Source organism: Corapipo altera, unplaced genomic scaffold (genome assembly GCF_003945725.1).
Source record: "Corapipo altera isolate COAL_440 unplaced genomic scaffold, ASM394572v1 49, whole genome shotgun sequence".
Classification (NCBI taxonomy): Eukaryota; Metazoa; Chordata; class Aves; order Passeriformes; family Pipridae; genus Corapipo; species Corapipo altera.
Genome location: NW_020884879.1, coordinates 6,069,617 through 6,096,842, shown reverse-complemented (window position 1 = coordinate 6,096,842; position 27,226 = coordinate 6,069,617). Strand labels below are relative to the sequence as shown.

The 27,226-nt window shown below is 37.8% G+C and overlaps 1 protein-coding gene across 7 annotated transcripts in view; it reads left to right on the top strand.

Moving 5' to 3' along the window:
* Positions 1-27,226, top strand: part of NOL4 (nucleolar protein 4) — a 188,289-nt gene that overhangs the window by 119,181 nt on the left and 41,882 nt on the right. For 6 of the 7 annotated variants that reach the window (XM_027638830.1, XM_027638833.1, XM_027638832.1 and 3 more), the window contains 2 exons: positions 21,223-21,402; positions 22,154-22,345. In XM_027638830.1, coding sequence (XP_027494631.1) covers positions 21,223-21,402; positions 22,154-22,345 — 372 coding nt within the window. The remainder of the gene's footprint in view (positions 1-21,222; positions 21,403-22,153; positions 22,346-27,226) is intronic. The other variant, XM_027638831.1, reaches the window with a different exon arrangement.

Sequence of the window (27,226 nt, the reverse complement as noted above, 5' to 3'; positions counted from 1 at the left end):
ATGATAGATCTCAGTGCTTCTTACCAATTAATAGGTTGTCATCTATTTAGAAGGCAAAGTTATTAAAAGACTCAGCAGATGAAACTTTTTTTTTTAAGTTTAGGTTGGAATTGAGGTAAAACATTTTTACAATGATTGTAACCAACCATAAGTATGAAATTAATTATTACACAAAAATGTCTATCTAAGGGAGTTGTTTTTAAATGTACTAATTAATCTGAAAGTATATGTGGCATGATTGTGTTATTTAGGAAAGTGGTGATAACTGTACCCTCCTGTTCAAGAGTTAACAGGTCATGTTCTATGGTGCAGGTATTCTGAGCTTAAAGTCTATGAATCTGTAGAAGTGTTTTGAATGCTTAAAGAGCCAAAAAGGCTTTTAGCCTCTCAGACTGCCAGTTCCTTGGCCTAAGCATTTGAGAAACCTGGCCTAAATGTCTGTATTTCATAGTCTTTAATACTTAGCCCTGCATACATCTGGTAAAACCCAGGACAGAATATTTATTTTTACTGCACTCATAAACCAATTCAAGATCATTGTATTTAGTATAAGAAGTAAGAAGTTTTTAAGACTATCTCTAAACTCTGTGGAGATAATTTATCTTCCTTCTTCTTCTTTTTTTTTTTTTTTTTTTTTTAATAGAAAATTGTCAGGGAGTATGCTGGCTTGCTTTTAGCCTGTTTCTCCATTTCTGTGTTTAGATTTTGATTATATTTGATTTTTTAATATTTAATGCTACAATGTTTACACTACCTAGACCTTATATCTAGAACTGTTTATGTCAAATATCAACTAAAAAAAATAGACTGTGTATGAGTCTACTATTAACTGTGAGACAGTTATTTTTACTTGAGTTTTGCTGTCCACATGAGGTAGGCAGTGTCAGTAGTGGCAGGATCTTCAAAACTTTTGCTCCATCTTTTACTATTTTTTCCTAGTTGAAAGTTATGTCCTTTAACTGTATATGATACTAGACTGTTACTTTTTACATTTGTCATTTAACATCTATGATTTATATAGGCAATAAAAGTTTTAGAATATACTGTTTCTAATAAGAAAATTTTGCATAATGACTTTATTCAACATGAATAAGTTGTTTATACCTTCACCAGTATTTTAATTACCATAGGTTTCTGTATCTTAATTCTTTGGATTTACATAGCACGTTTGGGATTCTGAAAACATCAATAAGAATATATCAGTTTAACATTGGATTGGTCCTGTGAGGCAAATGTGTTCTATCACTGTCTACTGATTACTAAATGCAAGCATGACATAATTCATTGACTTTCCCAAAGCAAATCAATCTGTAGGAAAGCTGGAGAAGTCATTTGTTTCCTGGGTGTTATAGCTGAACATAAATCAGAGTACAAATCCCTATCTCCAGACATTACTGTTCAGCTAGGGTAAAGAGGCTGAGTCAACTTTAATTAAATAGTCATTGGAAAGTTTCCTCTGGTTTTATTAGCATAGCTAAAATTCAAAACAGTTTCTAAAATGTTTGTTTTAATTTGTGCTTTGCTGGAACCTTGAGGAATACAATTTCACTGATTGTCTTGATAAATCTGTCCAGGCCTCATCATGAAAACATGTATATGTATGCACGAGAGAGCCTGTGGTCTACACTGTTAATACATGTGTGTATAAACCTGAATTGCCTTAAAGTTAGATGCTTTCCTTAGATTCAGTCATATAGCTTCCCTGCATAGTCTATTGACATAATACAGAAGTTAGAGACTGTAGCAGTTCATCCTGGTTTTAGATAGCAGAATGGGATTCAGTTATATAGGGATGGGCATTTGGCACCCTTATGGGGACGCCAGGGTATTTGTGCCCAGCATAAACCTCTCTGGAAGGATGTGCCTCTCATGCTGGCCTTATGTGAGATTTGCCGGTATTATACAGTGTTCCTATTCCATCCTAATATAGCAATGGGGCTCAGTTGCCTTTCATGTAGTCCTCTGGTTCTATTTCAGGCTGTCTTGCGCATCCACATGGGCTCTTCTCTTGACAGTTGAATAAGTTTGGAGTACTTTGGTACAACTTGCAGTTAATTCCACCTGTATTGATGATGTAGTTTCTTTTATATTCTTGACGATAGCAGATGAACATTTAGCCTCTGAACTTCTCTAAATGTGTCTCAGAACAGGATTCTGGACTTGCAGAGTTTAAATGGATACAGCCATTAATTTGCTGATTGAATTATTGATTGAACTAGGCACTGAGTATGTTGCCAAAACTGAACGAACTGCAGGATGATGAGACTGTAAAAGTGTTAGAATAATTGTCTGTTGCTACTTAGCAGTTGGCGTTTTTTTAGCTTTTTAATTACAACAAAAAAAGTCAAAATCAAAACAATAGTTCAAATTGCTGAAGCATTAGACTTTAAATCTAGGTTTTCAATTTATGTATAAAATATGAGTAGGCATGTACATATGTGTACCTGTATCTAGCAAGTTCTTTGACTTCCTCCTTAAACGTTGCTTCTTACAATACAATCTTTTTTTCACAGTGCTGCTATATATGGCTTGCTTGGCTGAGTGCTCTCCCAGTTGTTATATTTATGTCCTGCTTAATAGGCCTGTGTACTTTCCATGTGTTTCTGGCAAGTGGTTTTGACAGTGTGCCTTTATAAACACGCCTTTAAATTACAAACTCTCTTTCCAGCAGCCCATTTCCTAAAACTCATGTGCTTTACCCATCAAAGCCATATAACTAACGTGGACACCAATAGATCCCACAGTAGCTTACACATACTACTTACTGGTGTTATAGCAGCTGGGCATAATGTTTACAATTCACTGGTTTTTGGGCAAGTGTTAACTGAAACATGTAACAGAAAATATAAAAAGGGTTAAAAATTAATAGCTTTTTTACTTTAAATAGTAAGGAATATAGAGAGCTGAGAGCCAAAATGAACATCTGCTAGCGCGTTACCCCTCTGAGTACTCTGCAAAGTTCTTCAGCTGCAGATCAGAGACTGGCTTTGCAATAGTCTCCCACTTCTTTCCTTTTTCTTTGAAATGGCGTTGTTACCAGGGCATGATATTTCCACTGCCATGCAGCCATTTTAGGCCCTCACTTCATCTGTCTGTTCTTCCTAATTGGCATGAATGACATTTTATTATTACCTTCCATCTCCTGTGCTCTTGTGAACTATTCCTCAATCAGTCTTACAAGTTAATCCAAGTCAACTATGTTGTGATCTGTTATGTAATTACTTGTTGAGATAGTGATGCTCAAAAAGTGGATCCACTCTGTGTGATGATCTTCTCTTTATACAGGATTGTCCCAACAGATGACTTTCAGTATCTCTTCTTACACCTCTGCCAGAAACAGAAGTTTCCCGTGTCACCTCTGCTAAAATTTATGAAAGCAAAAGCCAATAGAAGAGTCAGAAAATCTGCCCATTAAATCCAGTTCATGATCTGAGTTTTGCCTTAACACTGCCTTAGTTCAGTGACATTTTCTTGTCATTGTTCATTAAAAAAAAAAAAAAAAGACTGGGAAAGACAATTTATTGCCTAGAACAAGTGGTGTCATTGGCAAGAATAGAAGACATTTTCTATTTGGTCTTTGGAGCATGCATTACAGGTCATTGCTTTAACTCTGATAAAGTGTCAAAAGGAGGAAAAATTCTGAAACAGTGGATAAAAAACTGTATAAAGTTATGGAGACTTGATGTAGCAAAAGGGCAGGGCTGCTGTCAATAGCTGGTCACACTGCCAGCCTAGTGACCAGCAGATGAGCAGGATGGGTGTGCAGGTCCCAGCTCAGTGCAGGAGGGGCAGGCAGTAAGCCAGGAGCAGCCTGGGACACCACTGGCCCCCGCTCACCCACGGCATAGTTCAGCTTCTGTGAGGCTCCTGGGAAGGGGCCTGAAGGCAGAGGTCCCAGGAGAGGTGGCCAGAAAAAATAAGGCCTGATAGCACACTCAAGGGCCTGATGAGGATATGGATTAATGACAGAAATTGTGAGAGGGTTTTGAATGGCCCTGGTACAAAACGAAATGCTAGCTTCTTATCTCACATGAGAGGACTTGTATTAGCTCTGCAAGGGCAAATTTCCATGAGCTGTGCTCAGGCTACAGCCAGCTATCTGACACAGTAGAGCTGTTTTCTTCTGACTTTGGTGGAAATGCAGAATCCAAGATATGGGAAAGCAAAAGGACAGGATTTAATTTCAAAAATTAATAGGCCTCACTAATCCTACCCTAAGCCTTTCATCCTTTAAGAGGAAAAAACCAAACAACATCTTACCTTGAATTAGTTAATTAAGGGCAGTACGGTTTTCAGTGATCAGATCAAGTGAAGGACCAAGCGTTTTTGGTGCGCAAAGTTGACGCATATAAAGAGTGTTTCCATAGCTCCAGTTATTTGAAGCCTGTGAAACATGACCTCTGCAAAATGTGAGGCACAGAAAGTCTTAAGTTTTGTCCCATGGTAGGTTGTTTCCCTTACTTTTGGAAGGTTGAATGGTAATTAGTAAAAATGTTTGCTTTCAGCTTATAAATGTGGGTTTACAGTTTTAAAAAAAGCTGGGAATGTCCCAGTACGCATATAGAACTTTGATTAGGCACATGATGTATAATTTATTAGCAATTAAAAACTACTGGATGGTCCATTTATGTCTTAGAACAGGGCCTTGGAAGGCAGTACATTAAAAGAAATATGGCTGTGCACAGACATACCTCTTCTTACATTAGTTAGCCTCTCACAGTTTTATTAAATAAAAGCAGCTACTTGGAAAGTTGAATCTTTTACAGAACATCACCTTATAAAAACGTTTTCATGAAAGTTATTTCATGCCTTTAAGAGATTTTGTATAATCATCACTTTATATTCTTGCCTTCAGTCAATCTGTGAGGTTAAATTATATTAAATAAATTAAAAAATATGATCTCTCAGAGTTATCCAGTATTGTGAACTACTTAATAATGCCACTTGTACATATATCCAGAAAAATAATAGTATATTATAGTATATAGTGCCATGGAAGTTGCTAATAAATATGGGATTCTTCTCTGTATGGATACATCCCACACACCACTTTGAAATTCATTCTACCTAGAGGAGTAATTTGTAAGATATTTGTTAGATCTTTTCAAAATATGAATTTCCATAAAACTACATTTAGCTGCAAAGTGTTATTTAGAGATTTTATGCCAGACTGTTTCTGTTTTACTTATGTCCAAGGTAAGAAATCTTTTTTAAAATCTTGGTTACAAGGAAAGTGTTATACAGAAAAAGTAGTTTCACTATCCATATGGTTTATTCTATAAATGTGAAAAGGTGCTGTCTTTTTTTGTCTTGATTTTGTTTCCCAAGGAGGTGTTTTATGCTCTGTCAGTTTTTCTGTCCCTGTATAACCTTTGAAACTATTGATCAATTTCAATATAATTCCATAGGATAGGAGTCTTGACAATGTTGATTTGCTCTGAGCTGTGAAAATCTGTATTTGACTCAAGTAGAAAAATTCAGGTTACTGCCTTCAGGAGGGACTTGGATTTTTGAGGCAGAAACTCTTTGGGAAATGAGTACTCTCCCAGCCTTCAACAAGCTACAAACTCTAGTCCTGTAAGAAGTGCGAGACATTTGGAGTGAAATGGAGAAGGCATGCTGGTGAGGACTTGGGGATCTAGGACATATGTCATTAGGATGTCAGGTTTTTTCAGTTCTACTTTTTGAAGATAAATTGGTTTAAATATAATATACTGGATATCTCTGTGTAGTAATCACTGAGCAGATATTAAAGCTACTCCTTTACAGGACTCATAGAGGTGAGCTGTCACTGCCAGCATGAGTCATGTCTCTATATTTTGTTGCATGTGGCATTGTTGAAAACATTTGCTGCATAGAAAAATTCAATAACTTGAACCCATATAATTGCATTCATTTAAAAACAGTAATACTGGAGTTGCAAAATTTCTTGACAAAACTGAAAAGAAAGAGAATTGCCAGAGAAAACCAATTTCTTGCATTGCTTGTGTGCTGTTACTTTTTAATAATGCAAAATCAAGCTACTAGCATCCTATGTCACGTGTGAACATATCGTTGTGTTCAAATAGAGTCATACAATATGTGTTTATTTACTTTGTTGATTAGAAGATTGACAGGCAGTTTAGCCAGTTGTAGTGGAAAGAAAAATATACAAAGTAATATTACAGATGTTGTCAGCCAAGTAAATGTTGTTCGTTCATAAATTCTGGTACTGCAAATCTTGATTGTGTATATACCTTTAAAAATTGTGCTGGTTTCCAGAAACCTTCCATCTGGGGACCATTTTCTGTGTCATAATATTGTCTTTTGAATCTTAGAATATCTGCCTGTAATCCATTAGCTACAAAATAAACATACTGTAGCCTTTTCAGACCCCCCACAAAATCCTTCTGGTGAGCTGAGTCACAGTTTCACTGAAAAATCTTACATTTATAGAGACTCGTGACTCCTAATGTCCAGTACAAGCACCTGTCTAGATAACCAGCTGAGATACTTTTTAGATGCATGTCAGGGGATCTCAGAAACTTTTGTGCAAAAATCAGTAGGACAAGAAGAGTAGATGAGTTTGTTTTGTTTTGTGCAGCTGTCTTAAATCCATGGAATTTAGACTGTACCATAACCCTTAGCACATGCATTGTTGACTTAGTTGATCCTAAGGAACCAGTAAAGATCTTGGGATAAAAACTTTCAGTGTTTTCTTGCTGCATGGCTCACAGTGCAAATCCTGGCAGCTAAACCAGACTGTATGTGTATGGGTGCTTTTTTGACCCCACATGGCCTTCTGCTCTGTCTAATCAGCTCTGAGGTGTCTCTGATGCAGCTCACTAGGCAGAAAGCAAATTTCATGCAGGGAAGTTCAGAGAGCTGCAGGGATACCAATGGCAGCTGATCATGCTGGATGCACGCAGCAGGTCTGGCACACTAAGGGAAAGACTTGAACAGATAGTGAATATGCAGAAGAGCCATTCTACTTAGATTTATTAAATCTGGTTACTCTCTAGGAAAGGGGAACTTTACTAAAGTTATCCTGCTTTTCAGTTTCTAAAATTAATTCCTGCTTACAGGTTTTCTGATCTGTGGCCTGGCCACAAAACAGAACCGAACCAATACCAATTCCAGTGACAGTGGTGGGAGATGTTCACAGAAACCTTTTCTGCCCCTCAAATTCTGTACCTCTTGTACCTGGGCTTAGTAGAATGAAACAGATGAGAGTTAAGTTCTGTATTCATGCTCCAGAAGGATCTCAGCCTGTAGATCACAGCACTGCATGCCTTAAACTCAGGTAGGGCTCTGTGAAAGATGAGAATGGGTGAGCACAAAATGTAGGCAGCGGAACCACTAGAGGGGGGGCACTTTCTCAAAATAGACATATAGATAATTTTATTTTAAAAATTGTGTTCTAATTTATTTTCCTCTTTGTTCTTTCAATTTCATCTGTGGAAGCTAAGGATAAGGTAGTAGTCACATAAAATAAGAAAGTCAATAGAAAGGGACACAAAGTTCTAAAACTTTGGTCCAGTTCAAATCTGGATCTGAAGTTTTCAGCTAGTTCTCTTCATGTGATAAGCTGACTTATCATAAGATCAAATCCCTTTTCCCCAGATTTAGTGACAGGATGTAGGAGATTAAATAATTTGATTTGGAACATGAGACAAAGCAGTTTTGATAGCTATTCAGTGCCCCACAGTCAGGTATTGAGTTATGATATCAATATGAGAAAATGCACTGTCTGCTCTGATGTATTCCATTTTTCTGGTGTACTTCTAGCTGGTTTTGCTCATAGAACTATTCCTCTACAATAAGGTGGATTGAATGTGGTTTTTGGAGGATGTGGAGTTCTGCCAAATAGGATTTTATACTCTGCTGTATACTCTGCTAGTGGAATTCTCCATTGCTGGATAGTGATAAGAGGTGAACCTTGTGCACTAATTTAATTAGCTAAAGTGAATGCATGTAACTAAATGGTCCCTAGAATTTACAACTCAAAACATCTCTCCTAATAGAAGGTTTGTTGTAAATGAATTTGAACTTTTACAGATCAGGTCTATTAGATCATCTTGGAAACCTCTGTGCTGTTTGGTTCCCTCTAACTGAGCTCTAAGTACTGAGTGACAGAAGCATTTTGCAGTAAACAAAGATTATGCAACTACAAGAAATCACAGAGTTCCAGAGCATAGAATCAAATTCGAAAGTGCAATTTCCTTTCTAAACAGCAGCTGTTCTGGGAGCTTACAGTATGCCATGCTATCCTGGAGGAAACAGGACAATTCTCACAAGCCTGAGAGTTTAACAGGCAGCATATGAAATCTCAGGGCTCATTTATAAGCGGGTCAAGCAAAAGTTCTAATGCACTTTTGTATCAAATCCATCCATCCATGGCTAAGCTTTGCAAACGAAGATTTGGGAAGGGCTCTACCCACATTTGCTACAGATGCGCTGGTGGCTAAAAAGGCCAATATGAGATAGACAAGTCTGGTTGCAAAAGGCACAGCAGAAGGACTCCTTAGGTGGTATCAACAAGACATGATTCTTTCCGTGTTGTCTTTTCTCCTCAAGAGTGACCCTTTGTGTGTTCTCAAAAGCATCAGCAGCATTATAGATAGTGTGCCTCCAGACCTCCTGATTGGAGGCCAGAGCAGACCAGTTATGTTGATCAATATGACCAAGGCTGAGATGTTGTTTCAGGGAGTCCCTGTATCTTCTCTTCAGGGCTCCTCTCTTGCAGCAGCCAGTGGCAAGTTCACCATAAGGCAAGATCTTAGGGAGGCGGTGGTCCTTCATCCTTGAGACGTGTCCTGCCCAGCACAGCTGTGTTCTCAGTAACATGGCCTCAATTCTTGTAACTGCTGCCTGTTCTAGAACAGATGTATTAGTTGCATAATCTGACCAGTGGAGGTTTAGGATTGTACGGAGACAGCGTTGATGGAAGCATTCTAAGAGTCGCAGGTGGAGGTGATAGATGACCCATGATTTGGATCCATATAAAAGAGTAGACAGCACTATGGCTCTGTACACTGATCTTTGTACTTTTCTTCAGGTATTTATTTTGCCAAACTCTTTTATGGAGTTTTCTGAAAGCACTATATGCCTTTGCTAACCTGTTGTCTATCTCTCCGTCAATCTCACCATCCGAGGAGATGCCGCTACCTAGGTAATTAAACTGCTGGACTGATCTGAGCTCTGATTCACCAATGGTGATATGGGGATGAAGGAAGACTTCCTGAGGTGCAGGTTGATAAAGAACTTCAGTCTTCTTTAAGCTGACTTCCAGCCCAAAAATCTCAGCAGCCTCTGCAAGGCAGGATGTTAAACGCTGCAGAGCTACTTCTGTGTGGGCCACAAGGGTGGCGGTGTCAGCATAAAGCAGCTCCCGGACAAGATGATTTAAGGTCTTAGTGTGGACCTTCAGTCGCCTTAGGTTGAGTAGGCTTCCATCAGTACAATATCGAATCTAGATACTGTCTTCTTCATCAAGGTCTGCCGTGGCCCTTTGGAGCATCATGCTGAAAAAGATTGTGAGTAGAGTTGGTGCAAGAACGCAACCTTGTTTTACACCATTGGTAATTAGAAAGGGCTCAGAAAGTGCATTGCCGTATCTGACTTGGCCGTGCTGAAGTAAGATAATAATTTTAAGGAACTTGGGGGAACATCCTAAACGTTCCAAAATCTGCCATAGACCTTTTCTACTCACAGCATTGAAAGCCTTGGTGAGATCAACAAAGGTTACATAGAGACCTTTGTTCTGTTCCCTACACTTCTCTTGCAGTTGTCTGAGAACAAACACCATGTCTGTGGTACTCCTGTTGGCTCTGAAACCACATTGGCTTTCAGGTAGAATTCCTTCTGCTGTAGTGGGTATTAGTCTGTTCAAAAGTATTCTTGCCAGGATTTTGCCAGCAATGGAGAGCAGAGTAATACCTGGCTAATTTGAACAGTCTGATTTATCTCCTTTCTTCTTATACAAAGTGATGATGACTGCGTCACGAAGCTCTGATGGTAGTTCGCCTAGTTCCCAACAGCACACCACAGACTTGTGAAATTTAGCATGGAGTGCTTGGCCCCCATGCTTCCAGACTTCAGGTGGAATTCCATCAATTCCAGCTGCCTTGCCAATTGTCACCTGCTGTATGCCCCCCCAAAGTGGGGGCAATATCCAGTTCATTCTTTGCTGGTTGTTGTGTAGTGTACTGGATTGCTGAGTCTTGAACTACACGGCTAGTATTGAAAAGAGTCTGAAAGTGTTCAGACCAACGATTCAGAATGGAGGTTTTCTCTGTTAGAAGCATATGACCATCTGCGCTGAGTAGAGGGCTTTGGACCTGGTATGTAGGCCTGTATGCTGATTTCAAGGCCTCGTGGAATCCTCTGTAATCACCCATATCTGCGCATAATTGAGTTTTTTCTGATAGATTGATCCACCACTTGTTCTGGATGTCACAAAGTTTCTGTTGGAGCTTGCTGCATGCGAGACGAAAGGTTGCTTTTCTTACATGACAGGATGGCAGTGCAAGGTGTGCTTGGTGAGCAATTCTCTTCTTCCTCAACAATTCCTGGTTCTCTTGCTTGTTTTCATCAAACCAGTCCTTGTTCTTCTTGAAGGAGAACCCTAAGGATTCTTAAGAGGACTGCAGGATACTGTTTTTAATATGTTGCCAAAGTGTTTCAGGAGAAGGATCTATAGAATCTATAGAATGATTTTCGAGCCTAGTTTGAAGATTTGCCTGGAATCTGTCTCTCACTGTGACTGATTGAAGATTGTTAACATGGAGTCTCCTCCTTAGGATACCGCCCCTTTTTGGTTTGAACTTAAGGTTGAAGTCAAGTTTACAACGCACAAGGTGATGATCTGTTTGGCATTCTGTACTGGGCATCACCCGGGTATGGTGGACATCACGAACATCTCTCTGCTGCACCAAGACATAATCAATGAGGTGCCAATGCTTAGATCTGGGATGCATCCAGGTTGTCTTCAGACTATTTTTCTGCTGAAAGATAGTGTCAGTGATGGTGAGCTGTTGCTCCGCACAGAATTCTAGCAGAAGGCGACCATTATCGTTGCAATTTTCAACACCGTGCTTGCCTAATACGCCTTTCCAGTCTTCAAAGTTCTTTCCTACTCTGGTGTTGAAATCACCGAGGATAATGATCTTATCATCTGCGGGAACCTTTTGGGTAAGGTGGCGCAGGTCAGTGCAAAATTTGTCTTTTTCGCCAGGGTCAGCTTGGAGAGTCGGGGCATATATGCTAAAGAGGACAATGTGTTGCTTGTTGTGTAGTGGAAGGCATAGGGAGATAATGCGGTCAGAATGACCTGTTGGCAGATTTTCAAGTTTAGGGACAATAGAGTGTTTGATCATGAAGCCAACTCCTGAAAGATACCTTTTGGTTCTGGGTTTACCTGATCAAAAGAGTGTATAACCAGCACCATGTTCTTTAAGCCTGCCTTCCTCACAGAGACGAACTTCACTGAGAACAGCAATGTCGATGTTGAGACATGACAGTTCATGGGCAATTAGGGCAGAACGATGCTCAGAACGTCCACTATCCACAGTATCAAGCATGGTTCTGATGTTCCAGCATGCGAGAGTCAGTTTGGGTACACCTTTGAAGGCAGGTGTATGCCTTTGTTTCTTAGACTTTGATTGCATCAGAAGATGCCCATTGGCCGCGGTTAACCAACCAGGTGAAGGGTGGAGATGAACTTTGTTTAGGCCACCTTTTCTAAGCCCCTCTCCATGTGGAGGAAGCAGTACTCTCCTTGAAAAAGGCTGCTTGGTCATTTGGGATGCTGCCCAAAGAGCCTGTCATCTCTGGGGTCAGTCCCTAGTGGCCAATGTCCTGAACCACCTGCATGCAGGGTTGGGTCTGTGGCTTCCAGTGCACCTTTCACCTGCTGTTTTGACCCTCACCCGTCGCTTACAGGGCTTTACAAATGTGGATATCACCCTCGAGCCTGCCAATGGATTTTTTAGGTGAGATGCAGCTTGTGCAGAACTGGACCCACCCTTTAATCCTAATGTTCATCTACCAGGGCCGAGTGAGCTTGGACACTGACAGTGAGGTCCTTAGAATGTAGGTTTAATTAGAGTGTCCTTCTCTTAGATGGATGGCCTTACAGGGCTAAGTGAGCTCCATCTGCCCAGGTTTGGAATTAGAGTTGTCCTTCTCCTAGTTTGTATCAAATATATGCAAACAATTGTACAAGTTGGAAAGTGCTGTACCATCTCAAGCAGGTAAAGTTACAGTGAGAGTTTCTAGTTTCTTCAGGATGGTACCATGAAAGCTATCACCCAATAAAGATACTTAATGATACTGGTAGGGATTTAGGAGGCTACTGTGATCTGTCTGATTCCTCTAGGGAAGAGCATTTGCTCTTCAACACAGTTGTGTTGTTTGCTAGAACTGGCTGCCTGAGAAGTTTGAGCAGGAATTGCCTTTTCTTTTGAGAATCATGTTTAGTGATTTTCATGATGCCTTAAGCCCCTAATGGTTTTTTATTTTTTAGTATTTGTAAGACTTGTAAGTTTTATAAGCAGTGGAAGTAGGTTTTAAAAGTAGAAACCCTCCCTTCTTTGTCCCTTGTCCCTTTCCCTTTCCCTGTAGCACCCTTGTTTACACATTCCTTAACCCTCTTACCCCATTCTATGCTCCCTATATCAGCCCTACTCCTGAATCCAATAGAAATGTTTAGTCTTTTGTCAAGGCAAGGCCTAGACAGTTGACAGAACAGGGTATATGGGCCTAAACCACAGAATGAAGTCAAGAATTAGGTAACTATGTACCCTTTGTGCTCTGATGATGGTGAAGATGGGATGAATGAGGGGTCCCGAAATGCACCCCAGACCCATTTTAAGGGGGTGGACCCGGGGCGGTCCAGAGCAAAGGCCACAGGGTGGACACATCTGGGATTGGATGGATGGTATTATAAAATGTAACCTCTCAGGCACAGGAGCGCCCGGCGTCTTGTAACATCTTCTGCCTGGTGCTCTTTTTGTATCAATCCTAAGGATACAGTGGTCTGTAGAACTAATTGGTAGAAAGCACCTTTATGAGGAACTTTCCTGTAACATTCTTGTGATTGCTCTTAACCTCAAGCAATGCTTCTGGCTTACTCTTACGATAAATGTTTTATTTATCTTCCCCTAAACAAGGAGGGTCAAACTGGGTGCATTTCTTACAAGTCAGTCTAAAGATTTATTTGTAGTAGATGAGTAGGGAACTAATCAGTAATCTATTCCATCAGCTTCAGCTACAGACATCTCAGCTGCTCCTCTGTTACTCAGACTATTGCAAACAGCCTGTCCACCCTGGTTCAGGAGCCCTGTCTTCATCTGACCCCTCTCGATTGGTTTCAAGTTCTAAATCTCCCCACCTGGCCCTTAAGCAATAATTAAGGCCATTAGCCTCTGCCTCCCAGGGCTAGTTACTAACACAATCCAGCTGATTTACCTCCAGAGAGTTTTTTAAAACTCAGCAAAGCAAAAAAAAAGGTTGCTGCTATAAGCAGATAGAGGCAAAAGGTAGAAAGGAAAAGCAAGAACAAGCTAGTCCTTTATTCTCAAGTTGAACCCTATACTTCTCTGTAAGCAGTATGCTCTTCTATTGCATATGCAACAAATTAGCGTTGTCGCCCTGTTGTATTCCTAGTTTTACCCTGGAGAAAGCAATCCTTCATATGTCATTTTATTACCAGGATCAGTTGTAAATGGCTGTTCAGGACTCAACAAATTATTTTGGCTTGCATTAATCAATTAGCTTTGGTTTTTTGTGCGAATCTGTCAATATGTTACCATTACTGGTTTTTTTTTCTTTTAATCTGTACTTCCGAAGATGTAAATGATTGATCAGAAGAGAAGGAGTGACAGTATTGTCTCCTCTCACCTATTCTGACATGTGACAGTTGTGACTTAACAACACAAAATAAAGGAGGGCAACACAAAATAAAGCATCAAAACAGTAGTGTACAATGCCAAAAATAATGTAAGCCTTTATTTGAGTCTGTTCCCATTTAGTTTTGACTTTTTAACTCCCACAAAGGACATTGTATTTTTGCCAAAGACACAGCAGCTACATTTTGCAATTTGGTTGAAAAAGATCTGTCTTCCTACATCAGTGATAGGAATTCTAGAAGTTCATTAATAAAACAACTTTGTAAAATGAAAGCTGTGAGAAGTAGGCAAGTCTTCTGCTCTGTTAAATCAGTTCTGCCCTGGTACTCTCTATACTGGTAGACTGGGGTGGTTTGGACACACTTATTCTGATTCCCCCAAGAATTATTCTCCTCCAGAATGGCTGGGGAAGGAGCAGGAGCTTTCCTGAAGGTGCTGAATCAGGTAATAAAGATTGGTTGTGGACAAATTAGAAAGAAGCTCATTAAACTATTGCCTGTAAATATACTTCATTCTTCTACTTGGCTGAGAATTCTCAGTTACCTCTCTGTTTTTACTCTCTACTTAATTTCTGAAGTTATTTCTAGTAGGGCAAAATTATATATTTTATTGTCAGTCAATACCAGTGGGGATAAAGCTAGGGTAGACTGTATTTTAAGTAAAAGGAGAAAATATAGCAAGGAAGATATGTGTTTCTGGGGGTGTTTCAATTATTTCTTATTTTTTGGTTATCCAAACTTCTACTTATCCAGATAAAACCCACTGGAATGAAAGTGTCTGGGTTATTTACAGTTTCCTAAGTTCTAATAAATGTGCTTCTGTTGAAAGGCATATTATAAGCAAACCTAGTATGATATAGACTGGCAAATTACTGAGAAAGGACAAACAAATAGTCTTAGGAATAGTCACTGTTCTCTCAGGGACTACTGTAAAAACAATGACTGGAGAAAAGACCATGTCAAAAATAATTCAGGAGAAAAATCTTTTCTATTTCTTAGTTCCTATTGTTAATAACGGAACAGTTTCTTTCTGGAGCTCACATTGTTAACACAGAGTAATCAGAAAACATATTTTAATATTTCACAGTAATACAAGTTTTATGTAAAAAAGTCTTATAAAATCTACTCTACAGCACTTAACGTGTTAGGTGACACTTTTATAGAGTCAAACCTATGAGACTCTAGATTTTAGCTCTCCATTTTTTCAGTAAAAGTGGTGTTGTCCTCATGCTCCAAATAGCAGAATTACACACAATGATGCTTTCCCATTATCAAGGATGAAATTTTATGAAGGAGCTGGAAAGGCCAATTATGATATAACAAGGGGAGCAAACTGATCATAGTCAGATGCAAAGATATGGGTAAGATGAGGAAATATGCCATGAGTTTATAAAAATAAGGTTAATTGAATCTTGAAATAAATGGTGAGATGCTGGAATTCACATGACTTAGATTCAGCTGAATCAAAGTGTTCCAGTTATGCTTCCTCCTTTCCTGTTTAAATTAAGGAGAAAAAGATGGGAATGTTTGAATTCATGATTTCATCTCTTATAATACCAAAAGAGGCACAAAAGTGCCTGTATGTGCCAAATGTATTTTATGTTTTCTAATGTGCAATTTAAACTATATCTTTTATAGATTTAATGAAAAACGCCCCCACCATCACCTCCTGTAGGCAAGTTCCCTGCTATATGGAGAACTCACAGTTTGCACAGGGAAGAAGTGGAACTCTAACAGTGCAATATAAATTTCAAATGTCTTTTTAAGGGGAAGATATAGGATATGACTTTTCCCTTAAACTTACAGGCTTAACCTTTTAATTTTGTTTATATGTCAAATAAAAGGCATGCTTCTTACTCATGGTCAGTTCACCAAAAACTAGTGTCACACACTTTGTCATATGTAAAGTCAGTTAAAAATGTAAATGTGAAACAAAAAATTAAAATCAAGTTCTAATTTAATTAAAAATTCTGGAAAAAAACAGTCTTCAAAGCATTCAAACCTAGTGTCATCAGAATATTATCATCCCTTTCTAGATCATAGGAATAGTTGCTATAAAAATATGTATTCACAATAGCACATGGGAAAACATGCAGAAAAGTGCACATAATTGCAAGAGTACTTGCTGAAATTGCAGACTTTGTGTATTCAGTGGTAGAGGGAGAAATACTGAGATGTAAGAAAAAGAAGAAAGGGCTGGAGGTACAACTGAGGGGCCAAACAGAATTCTGTCAGCTTTAGATTATTGTTTTATTTACTCATTAAAAAAACCTGGTAACTTTTACAGATGTGGAGGCAGATTTCTAGAAGAGAATAGAATATACCCCGTAGAGTGTTTTCATCTCTGCCTACCTCCTAACTCCTTTTCTTTCTGTGCAGCATGAAAAACCTGTGCTACTGTTTGGACAATTCTTCAAATGTCCAAATCTCTTTTTCTCGGAGAAGTGCTGTGGTTTATGACCATCTAACATAACAACTGAAAGAATCACACGCTATATGTGAACTCTCTAATTAAATGTAAATGTAAAATGTAACATAAATGTGAAAAATGAAGCTTCATTTAAAAAAAAAAATTGCTACACTTCCAGCAGGTGTTCCTTTCCCTTTTGTTCCCTGTTGCCTTTTTTTAAAAGTCACAAAGACATGGTTTTTCCAGCTGTTGGTCATTACAAATAACTATCCTCAATAATTATCGTTCTATCACTTTTTGTTGAGTAATTAAGAGCTGTCTTTGTACACTCACCAAGACAGCCAGGAGTCTCTTGGTGTCAGCTGCTGGGAGAAGTGTCCTGCAGTGAGTTCATGTGTCATCATCCTCCAAACCATGTCTGATGGCCATACACCAGTGTCGAAGCCTACCAGGCACTGAGCACTACAGTAGACTTTATATTTATAAATGTTATGGATTACTTCTGCTTGAGTTCTCATGAAATAACAGCGTGACTTCTGTTGGCAACTATGGGGTTTCTGCAATGCTGTCTTTTGTATGTATGGGGTATTCTTTTATCTTGCAAATAAGGTGATAAACTTTTTCTGCTGTAAGCATATTAGAAATTAATCAAGCAATAAAGAAATATATTTTTCATAGAAAGGCCGCAAATGGAATACACTTTGGAGTTTTGGAAGTTGCTCTTTGAGACAGTTTCAAACCAAATGGAAAACATACAGAGCAGATCACTGAGAATGATTAAAAACGAGGAAAACATGAGTTTCCTAGCATGAACAAATTTATTGGGAAGAGAAGATTAAGGGGAGGGGACATGATAACAGTCCTTAATTGTTGGAAAGATTCCTGTAAAAACAAAAGAGAATGCTCTCTTCTCCAGGTGCCACACCTTTCCTCCATTGCAATATGTGGTAGATACTTGAAAAAGAAATAGGCTTAGTACTCTTATGAAAGTCAGAGATGTTCTAATAATTCTAAAGACAGTGAAACACTCACACAGGTTGTCTGTGGGATGTGTGGCAGCCCTATCACTGGAAGTCTTTAGATAACAACCAGATGAAGAATTGTCAGGATTGACCTTCTGACATCGTTCTGTGGAAGCAAGATAAACAAGATGAGACCATGATGTCCTCCCAGGTCTTTTATTGTATTATTTGACATCTTACTATGAGTAATTGTTGTTGCTGACCTATAATGTTCTAGAAAGAGGTTGATATTTCATGTCACGAACTCATAAAAGTAGGTTGTTAGGGATGAACATTTACTTTCATTTTTATAAAGTAGAAGTGCATAATACTTATTATTGTGAGGAAGAGATTAAAATAATGAACACAGAACCTTCAGAAAAGGTTAAGGACAAAGTAGTCAGAATATATCTATCAACATCCCAGTATTTTTAATACAACATTATAATCATCAGTGTAAAAGTTTGGGGAAGACAAAAACCTTGGCCTTAGCCTTGGCCTCATTTGTTCTCCCTGAATAATTTCTCATTTAAAATTTTTGTCACTTTCTTTGCCAACCCAGATTTGTTAAGCACAAAGTTTCACCTGTGAAACATGTCTACTAACGCTTACACTCCACAGTTGCTTTAATCTTGCATTGCTGCCAGCAGAGGCACATATGCTCCCTCTCTTCCATGCTTACTCTTTCCAGTCAACACAAAGGTTTATACTTTCAGGTGGTGAACTGGAGACAAGAACTGATTCTGGTCTTAAACTGACTGGCAAAAAGAAAAAAGAAACACAAACAAACAAACAATCCCAAATATTTTAACAGGATCACTTCTTTATTCTAGGTCACTGCAGGACCATAAATTGTGTACGTCAGGGGGTGTTCAGGAATCTGAACAAGCAAGTTCCCATCTGGCAAAGGTGGGAACAGTCTTTTGAAAGGATAGCACAAGACTTAAAATTGGGAAACATGTACTGAGAAAAAAGTTATCCTCTGCTGTCCTACTCCATGTTTAACACTGCAGTTCTTGATAGAGTACCAAAAGAAAATGCTTATCAGCCTTTGCACAACTGCAGAGTCAACACAAGTGAGAGAAACGTCTCTTTCTTCTTTGACTCAATAGTCATCTCTGTAGAAATATAGAAAGGTAGAAATTTTTTTCTTAAATGAGTTTTCACAAATTCTTCACTCAGTTTGCCAATGCAATAGCTAGGAAAAAACTCCCACTTTTTTCCTGGTACTGTGCAGTCTTCAAATCCATAATGAACAGATATGGATTCCTGCCATGCAACTTTCTCAGAGTATGTTATTCCCCACAGTTCATTTAAGATGCTGTTGTTGTTGTTTAAATAAAAATGTCTGAGAAGATATTGGTCAAGGCTCTCTATGCAATTCTTTCTTTAAAGAAAAAACAGCAGAACAAAACCCTGACTGTTGCATTTTTGAGAGACATATTTAAGCCAGTTTGACCTGAATTTGTTTCCTTCACAAAAGCAAATCTCATTCCTGGTGCATAATTTATGATCTTGGCATCCAGCCGAAACATATGTACACACTGAAATCAGTTTTGCATCTGTTTAACTATATGCACATGAGTAGTCTAATTGGATTTAGTCTGATGAAATGACTCATGCGAAATCAAGTGTCTACACAACAAGGGTTTCAGTTGGTAGGGTTCTTCAGGGCAGTAGCTTCTATGCTTTATGCAGTACCTCTCATATGAAATGACTTTTTGATTATCTCAAAGCCTTCTGTGTTCTGTATAACTGTAGTGACAGCTGAAACGAAGAAGTACAAGAGAACAAGTCTTGCAGGGTAGGTCAGATCTTCTACTGCGTAGCACAATTACAATTACAATTATAAAAATAATTGTAACAATTAATTAATTGTAACTTTTTAAAAAACATCTTCTGAGAATCTCTTCAGGGTTAAGGGAAATCACTCTTACTGCTTTGTAACAGGGTACCAGGCTGCAGCCGTTTGCCTTCTGGTAACCAACATTGGGCAGGTTAAGCACTGTTGCCTATATATCCTGGACACTGATAAGGTAAAGCCATCTTGTCCTTTCAGAATGGAACTAATATTCTTCTCAAGCCTGATAATTCAAAGGAATCAACACCTCCTTCAAATAATAGTTATCTGAATGGGCAGGAATTTAAATACTCATCATCTTCACAGGACAAAATATCAGTGTATCAAGAACAAGAATATTTTTTTTTGCTGCTCTCCCAAGTCTTATCTTTCCATGACATCTCAAATATGCCGTCCTCAACCCTGACTAATTTCTTGCCCTGTAAGAGATGATGCTGAACTTGCTACTTGTCGAAGGTTTTTTATCCAGGGTCTGGATCTTCTGTATTCTTTTGATGTTTTCTCATTCTTCCTACCTCTACTATAACGGTCTAGGGAATGGAGAGTGGTTTAATGAAGATCTGATATTAGGAGCATTAGGGATTAAAAAGTGACACTCCAGAGGATTTGTACTGTGAGAATATAGTCTGGGTAGGATAGATAAAAAAGGAAGGTTTGGAGTAAGAGTGCTGTTAAGGCAAGGCAAGGAATTCCAAAAGTGGTAGTGTACAGAGGACCAACGTAAGATGGAAATGAAAATAGGGTAAGGGAAAAAAAACGAACTTGAAGTAAGAATATAAAGCAAGAAATATACCTTAAAGATGAATGATTTTGTTGGTCTTTCCCTTCTACCCCATTGCCCATAAGTTCTGTGGTTGGCAAAAATACCCTGAAATAAAAACAATTTTAGGAAGCTCAGAATGTAGCTCAAGGCATACAATTTTAATTATTTGAAATGTATTTTTGATTGAGGCATTAAGCTCCTGACTTTTGACGACACTAAGGGAGGAGGCACCCTTAAATATGTGTATGAAGTTCATTGCGTAGCACCTGATTCAGACTACATATGCTTTGAAGTAAAAGAGAAAAAGATCAAAATATTACAAAAAATATTAAAATATAGAAGTAAAGGTGTACTCTGAATTACCTTAATGTGAACCTGATAGCTTTGGTGATGACAGTCTCTGATATTTTTGCGTGGCTGGGGGAAAGCTTTGATCTTGAAGCGTTAAGCTGTAGAATTTTAAGTTGTAGAAGGCTTTTTATTACTGATGCCTTTTTATGGTCTGCAGTTTGAAGTCTATGCAGTGGAAACAGGTAACTGAGGACTTGTTATTGCAAGGGAAAATGCACTGTATTGACTTTTGGTAATTGGAAACTTTTTGGTCCTACCGTTTGATACACTTTAATGAGATGGTCATCTATTTTATCTAACAGATTGAACTTCTGCTTGGGGGAAAGTCCTGAATGCTGATTTCAAAGCAAAAGTGGGTTTACTACATGATTCTCAGAAGAGCATTCAAAATGCTAACAAAGCTATATTTCTCTAATTCATTCTGGGGTTGAGCAAGTGAAACTAAAACATAATCATCTCCATGTTTTGAATAACTTCTTGCAGTTCTTGGTAATATTTAATGTTCATCAGATAAATATCGGTGTTTCCTACTTGAATCCCCTTTGCCTTAAAATGTGTAATTTTTAATTCTTTATAGTTTTGTTCAAATCAACTCCCCCTCGGTTGGGTAGTTGATCTTGACTAATACAAATAGATTAGTATTTGTAAGAAACTTCTACAGATGGTACTTAAACAAGGCTGTATGACAAAAATTTCATGCTAACTATAATTATTGTAGGTAATTAATTTGTTAATAGATTTATTGAATTTGCAATAGGTCACATTTTTAAAACACTGAAATTAATATAATTTGAATTGTTTGCTCTTAGAAGGACTAGGATCACTTTATGTTGAACAACTAATAAAAAGAAGTCATGGAATCTTTAAATATTTATCAAGCATTTTTGAAAAGTAGACTTTATTTTTGTGGTGAATTTTTACAAGCATATTCTTTTTCTCTGTTTTCAGTCCCCTGCACATAGCTATTCAAGCTATGACTCTGGCAAGAATGAGAGTGTAGGCAGAGGTGCTGAAGATCTGTCTCTGAATCGAGGAGATGAGGATGAGGATGACCATGATGAGCAAGAAGATCCCGAGAAGGTCAATGAATCAGATGGGGTAGAAGCTGAGCGACTGAAAGCTTTTAATGTAAGCCCTCTTGCACTCATGTTGTTTACTTCTTCTATTTCTTTTACATTGTTGTTTATGGGTAAGTTTGCCAGGATTAAGGGCAAATTAATTTAATTTACAGGATTTATTTCAATTATTATTTTAATGCACATTAAACTCCTACTAACAGAGGACAGATTTATTGTGTTTGATTTAGAATTTAAGGCAGAGTGCCATCTTTACCAGTGAGGAAAACAAATCTTTTTTTCTGTATCTGTGCATGTGCGACCATGTGTGTGGATGTGTGTGTGTGCATGTTCACCCATTGAATGGAAAGAGGCTATAGCTAGTTTGTCAGAAGACCATTCCAGTGGTCAGATGTTCTCTATTGCTTTCCCGATGTCTATAATTATGCATGAAAACACAAGCAATTGTTCAAACAAAGAAAAAATGTGTGTCAGTTCAATAAAATGATTAGCAATCACAGCTTATTGTTAATAATGAAACTTAAATAGTGCCTATTTTCACAATCTGTTCTGGTTTATCTCACAAGTTCTGTGTCCTATAGACTATTCTTTTCTTGTCTTTTTTTCCTTTTAATCAGCCCCTCCTCTCCCACCCCAAATAACCCTTTAAAGAACTGTGTGCTTAATATTTCTGGCTTCCCATTACAAAGCTCTTCAACGGATAGAAAAAAAAATGTCTTCCTATCAGTAATCAAGCCAGGAAGCTAGGAAGAGAAGAGAGCCACCCTCCAAACCCATCTCCTCTGTCTCCCTCTTGCCAACAGATGTTTGTCAGGCTGTTTGTAGATGAAAACTTGGACCGAATGGTCCCAATCTCTAAGCAGCCCAAAGAAAAGATCCAGGCTATCATTGACTCATGCAGGCGACAATTCCCTGAGTATCAAGAGCGTGCCAGAAAACGCATACGTACTTACCTCAAGTCCTGCAGGCGGATGAAAAGAAGTGGTTTTGAGATGGTGAGTTTTGACTTAAAACCCAGCCCTAGTTTCCATCAAAACCCCATATGTGGATCCATGGCACTATTTTGTTTTCATCTTAGCGTCTTTTTTTTGTTTGTTTGTTTGTTTTTTTAAGTACCAGGTCAGAGGTTTCTTTTTCCCCTCTTTCATTCTTCCTGAATTTATTCCCTTTGGTTTAAAAGTGCTTTAAGACACTAGTGTTCAGAAAATGAACTAGTATGGATCTATAGGAAAAAATGAACAAAGCAAGCCATAAGAAGGGAAACTGAATGATGGACTATACAGTGACTTATTTCCTACTTTGAGTTATGGTTACAGATTTTTGCCTGGAAAGGTCTTGCAGTAAGATGGATTTTTCTTTAAAATACCTCTGCTAACTGGATTTCAGTGAGCTTTGTAAAAATTGATCCTGCTAGGGAAAAGCTATACCCAAGAAAATGCCCAGTGTAGTAACAACATCGTGACAATGGGTTTGACTTTGGGTTTTTCTTGTACACCTTAGCCTATTACTTATCAGGAAAAGTTACTGCTTTGAAATCTTTCAGTTGATATATGGGTGTGAAAAATGTATTTAATGGTTGTAAAACAGAGACATCAAAATTAAAATTTGAGCATCCCAATAATTTAGTAGTTACAATTGAACCAAAACTCATGAAAATTATGTTGGTATACAACTGTGTTTTCAGACACTGATATTTTAATATTACTCAATAGCACAAAAATGGGTATATAATGTCTTCTCACCAATCAGCAGCTTCCTTATCTCTAAAAAACTTTTGTATTTCCAAAATGGAGAAAAGTCAGAAGAAACTAAGTAGCTACACACCTTGTATTTAATGTGTCTTAACTATCTCTCTGGCCTTTAGATGACAACAAAATCACCTCATCATTACAAATAGATATCATTTAGTGATTAAACATATCATTTTTTTTTTAATGAATCATCTGCAAGACCATTGACTACATTAAAAAATTGCTGGAGATGACCGAATTTTACTGTTTCTCTCTTTTCCTCTATCTTTCTCTTTCCTGCAGTTTTTGCAGAATACTTATGAGTACCACACATTGTTTAAGATGTAAGATGACAATTTTAAGAACAGGCTTATTTGTAGGGTAAGACTACTATTTAATAACGCAAAAAGCAAAGACAGAAATGAAATTTTTGTATGTGTTTGTGATTCTAATCAACTGCGTGATTTTATTATTTGGAGCATTGGGTTAACACTGTTTCTGAACAATGGAAGCCCATATGAAGAAAGACAGGTAGAATAAAGGACATCTGTACAGGTAAAAGTGCCAAAGATTGACTGGTGGTGTACATGTCAGATTATCTGTCCATCCAAAATAAAAGAAAGAAAACAAGGAAGTAAATATTTTCTACAACTCACTAAATATTATCAAATTGCATCTAGTCACTCTGGCTGACAATGATTCAGCAACATCAAGTTCAGCTTTCACAATGCCAGATATTTTTATTTTACTGCACTTTCAGTTAAAAATACTTACAAAATCAGCAAATGCTAGCAAGTCTCTTTGCTGTTCCAATTTATGACCTTATTACTCATTATTCGTGCTGATGAGCAGTTATGTAAACTGGCTTATTTTTTGTTATCTGAAAGACTTGTGCAACTGTTTTGCAATATGAACAAGGGGCTACAGTCTGACCCATAAGAGCTGGATTGGCTTGATTTCAGTGCACATTTGCAAATGTTACTTTCATATGAATAAAGGTTGAGGGATCAAATTTAATCCTGGGAGGGGAAAAGGAGCAAAGATTACCAGGAATATGCTCCAAATAGGCAATCTTTATAGTTCAGAAATATTTCCTGGTTTTATAATGTTTCATGACAGTTTATGATGGGATTTATTTCTTTTAAAAAAAACAAATTACCCTCTAAAAATTGACTTTTTTGCCCATGAATGGAAGTGACAAGGCACTGAAACTCAGGCCAAAGACTTAAGCCCTCTTGGGCCTGCAGGGATATCAATCCTGTGTCCCTGTTTGCAGGTAGGAACACGAGCCAAAGATTATCCAAAGTTTCTGTAGGAACTCCCTGTAACTTCCTAAGAGAAAAAGTAACATTTTATGTTTATTTCTTAAATAGTTCTGAAATTTAATATGTACCCCTTTGTTTTTCTAAAATTATTTTCTGATTTCTAAATTAGTATATCATAATCTCTTCATTATAAGCAGTTTTTAAAAATGCTACCATGGACAGAGGCATTTGACTGCATGATTGTTTTAAATGTACTTAACATTTTGACGATGGAGAAGAATCACTTTGTCTGGATAATAACATTTCTTCAAAACAATCATGAAGGGCAACAATGGTGTTGATTCAAATAAGGGGCTACCCTCAAATACAGCAAACCAGGATAATGTTCTGCTTAGCAGCAATACCAGTACCGTTGTTGTATTAAATATGATGTCAGATAATTTCCACAGGAGAGGTCTTTTGCTACAGACATGTTAAATATGAGTTTTGAATTTTGTTCAGGTTCAAAATGCTTCATTTTGAGCATCTAGTTGTGCAAGAAAAAGATAACATTCTCTTTTATGGCATATGAGAGTTCAGACTGTGTGTGGAACAGTGCAGCTACCTACAATGTTGTACTGCAAAACAAAGTGAAAATGTAAACACTAGGTTAAATTAGTGTAAAACTGCATGGTAAAGATGAAAAAGCATGCCTGAAGCCTACTTCTGTCAATTATTTGCCATCTGTAATCCATATGACAGTTTCTGCTGCATAACAGGCCAGTTCTAGCTTTGAGGCAATGGAAAAGGCCCAGTCTCATGTGTTCATATCGTTAATTAAAGTGATTCTTAGTGTTAATATTTTTGAGAGATTGTTGTAGTTATTCTACTTGCGACAGATAGTTGTCTGTGGACTCGGAGGCAGCTGGCATAGCTTCTTGTTACGAATATGCCTTTGAGAAGTTCCCTTTCAGTATTGGAAATGCTTTGTCCATTTGACTGTTCAGCTTGTAATTGTGCCATTTTCATTCTGACACAAATGTATCACTCACAAGTAAATCCCCAATTTTTCTCATGAATTGTAAGATTGTTTTTCTCCTCCCATTGTCTCTTGCTAATGGACTGTTGAGAATGTTCTCTTATTAAATTCTATGATCTTCCTCAGAATCCTTCGTTGGGAGGGAAGTTTGTCAAGTACTGATATCACTGTTTTTTGGGTAGGATTTCTAGGTTGTGCGCTGTGCTATAGAGCTTTGTGAACATCTTAAAGTTCTTGATGTTCTTAAAGAAATTATTTCTTTTTCATTTCATTAGCCCATAAACAAAAGCAAAAAAATAATGCTTCTTTTTAAAGGAGTGATATCAGTGAGAATTCCTATATACAATTAGATATTTTATGACCTATGCAAGAGGAATAGGAATTTTCTCCCTGAAATGGTCAGTTGACCTGTTTCACTAATGTTTTTAAAATCCTTTGTTTAAACTTGTCCCAGCTTCTGTATCTATAGAGAACTGCCAATTAAAAAAGTAGTAGACAGCTGCTGAGGGTATGTGTTATGTGTTTATTTAATGATAGTCCAGAAAAATTTTAGATGCTAGAAATAATCAAATCAGGTTGGATTGACTTAATAGTTACATTTCCTTACATCTGCTTCCTCCCATCTTCAGGATCTCCTGCAATCGGTCTCCCTTCATTCTGTTTGAAACTGCATCTTACAGTATCTTTTTCCACACTTATGCCATTTTTTTTCTGTGAGTATCCCAATGCAAGAGCAAAATTTTATACTCTCATTCATGAAGAGAGTCTTTGTTTTGCTTAATCAAAGGAGACCCTCTTTCCTAGATACTACAGTAATACAAAGCAATGGTATCAAAGAGCAAAGCATTCTTCTGTATTGGAGAGAAAAGGCTAGTCATAAACGCTTTTCCTTGTCCAAAGGCAAGTTTGGATGTGTCAGAGAAGAGTCACACTATGCCTGAAGACAGTTCCTCATTTAGATCCCAGTATTGTTCATCCCAGCTCCTTCTGTCCTATCGGCAGCCTCAATAATAAATAACTAAACTCTGTATCTTTCATGGCTACTGTCATTTGGTTGTGCCAATTGGCTCTAAGAGGTGTTTTAACAAGGTGTTTGCAACTGTGCTCATGTTGATCAAGGTGCTTTGAATGTCTAGTTCTTGTCATGCTTCTATATTGTGATTGAGTGACTTCGGTGGGGACTGGTTTCCAGAAGGGGGTATGTTTTCTGAAATCTGCCTCATTAAGATTACTCAGGATAGGTATCTAGGTTCTGGTTTTAAGTTTTAGGTTTAGGAATCAGAAGCTTTCATTATTTACTTAATTTAGTGCTGAAAAGTCCAGCTGCCCATGCAGTCACATGGGCTTTCAGTCCTCCAGGCATTTTATGTCTGGAAAGATTATAAGTGTTTTTAGGAAGATGAAGGTCTGTGGATCCAGGGATGCATATCTAATTGATTAACAAGCTGGGAAGCATTAAGAAAATTATCACAAGAAGAGTTACATGAAGATCTACAAATAATAATAGAGTTATTGCTCTGTGCTACACTCCACGCTCTGTCAATTGGTTGCTTTCCTTTATAAGCATCTCACCCTAGTTTGACAGTAGTTAGCTTACATAAGTCTGATGGGCAACCTGGTTGAAAAGGGCAAACAATCTCTTCTTAGACAAATGTTGACTTTTACCATTAGATCTTATGTATTCTTAAAAAGATATGCTAGAAACAGTTTCCCTAAGGCTCTTAAATATTTTTTTTCATCACAGCATAGTTAGGTGAATAGTAATGTGATTTTTAAGATCTGTCTGTTAAATCTGTCTCAGATACCTTTTGCTTTCAATTTTGGAAAAGTGTGCAGCAGAAGAAATTACACCTTTTCAATTAA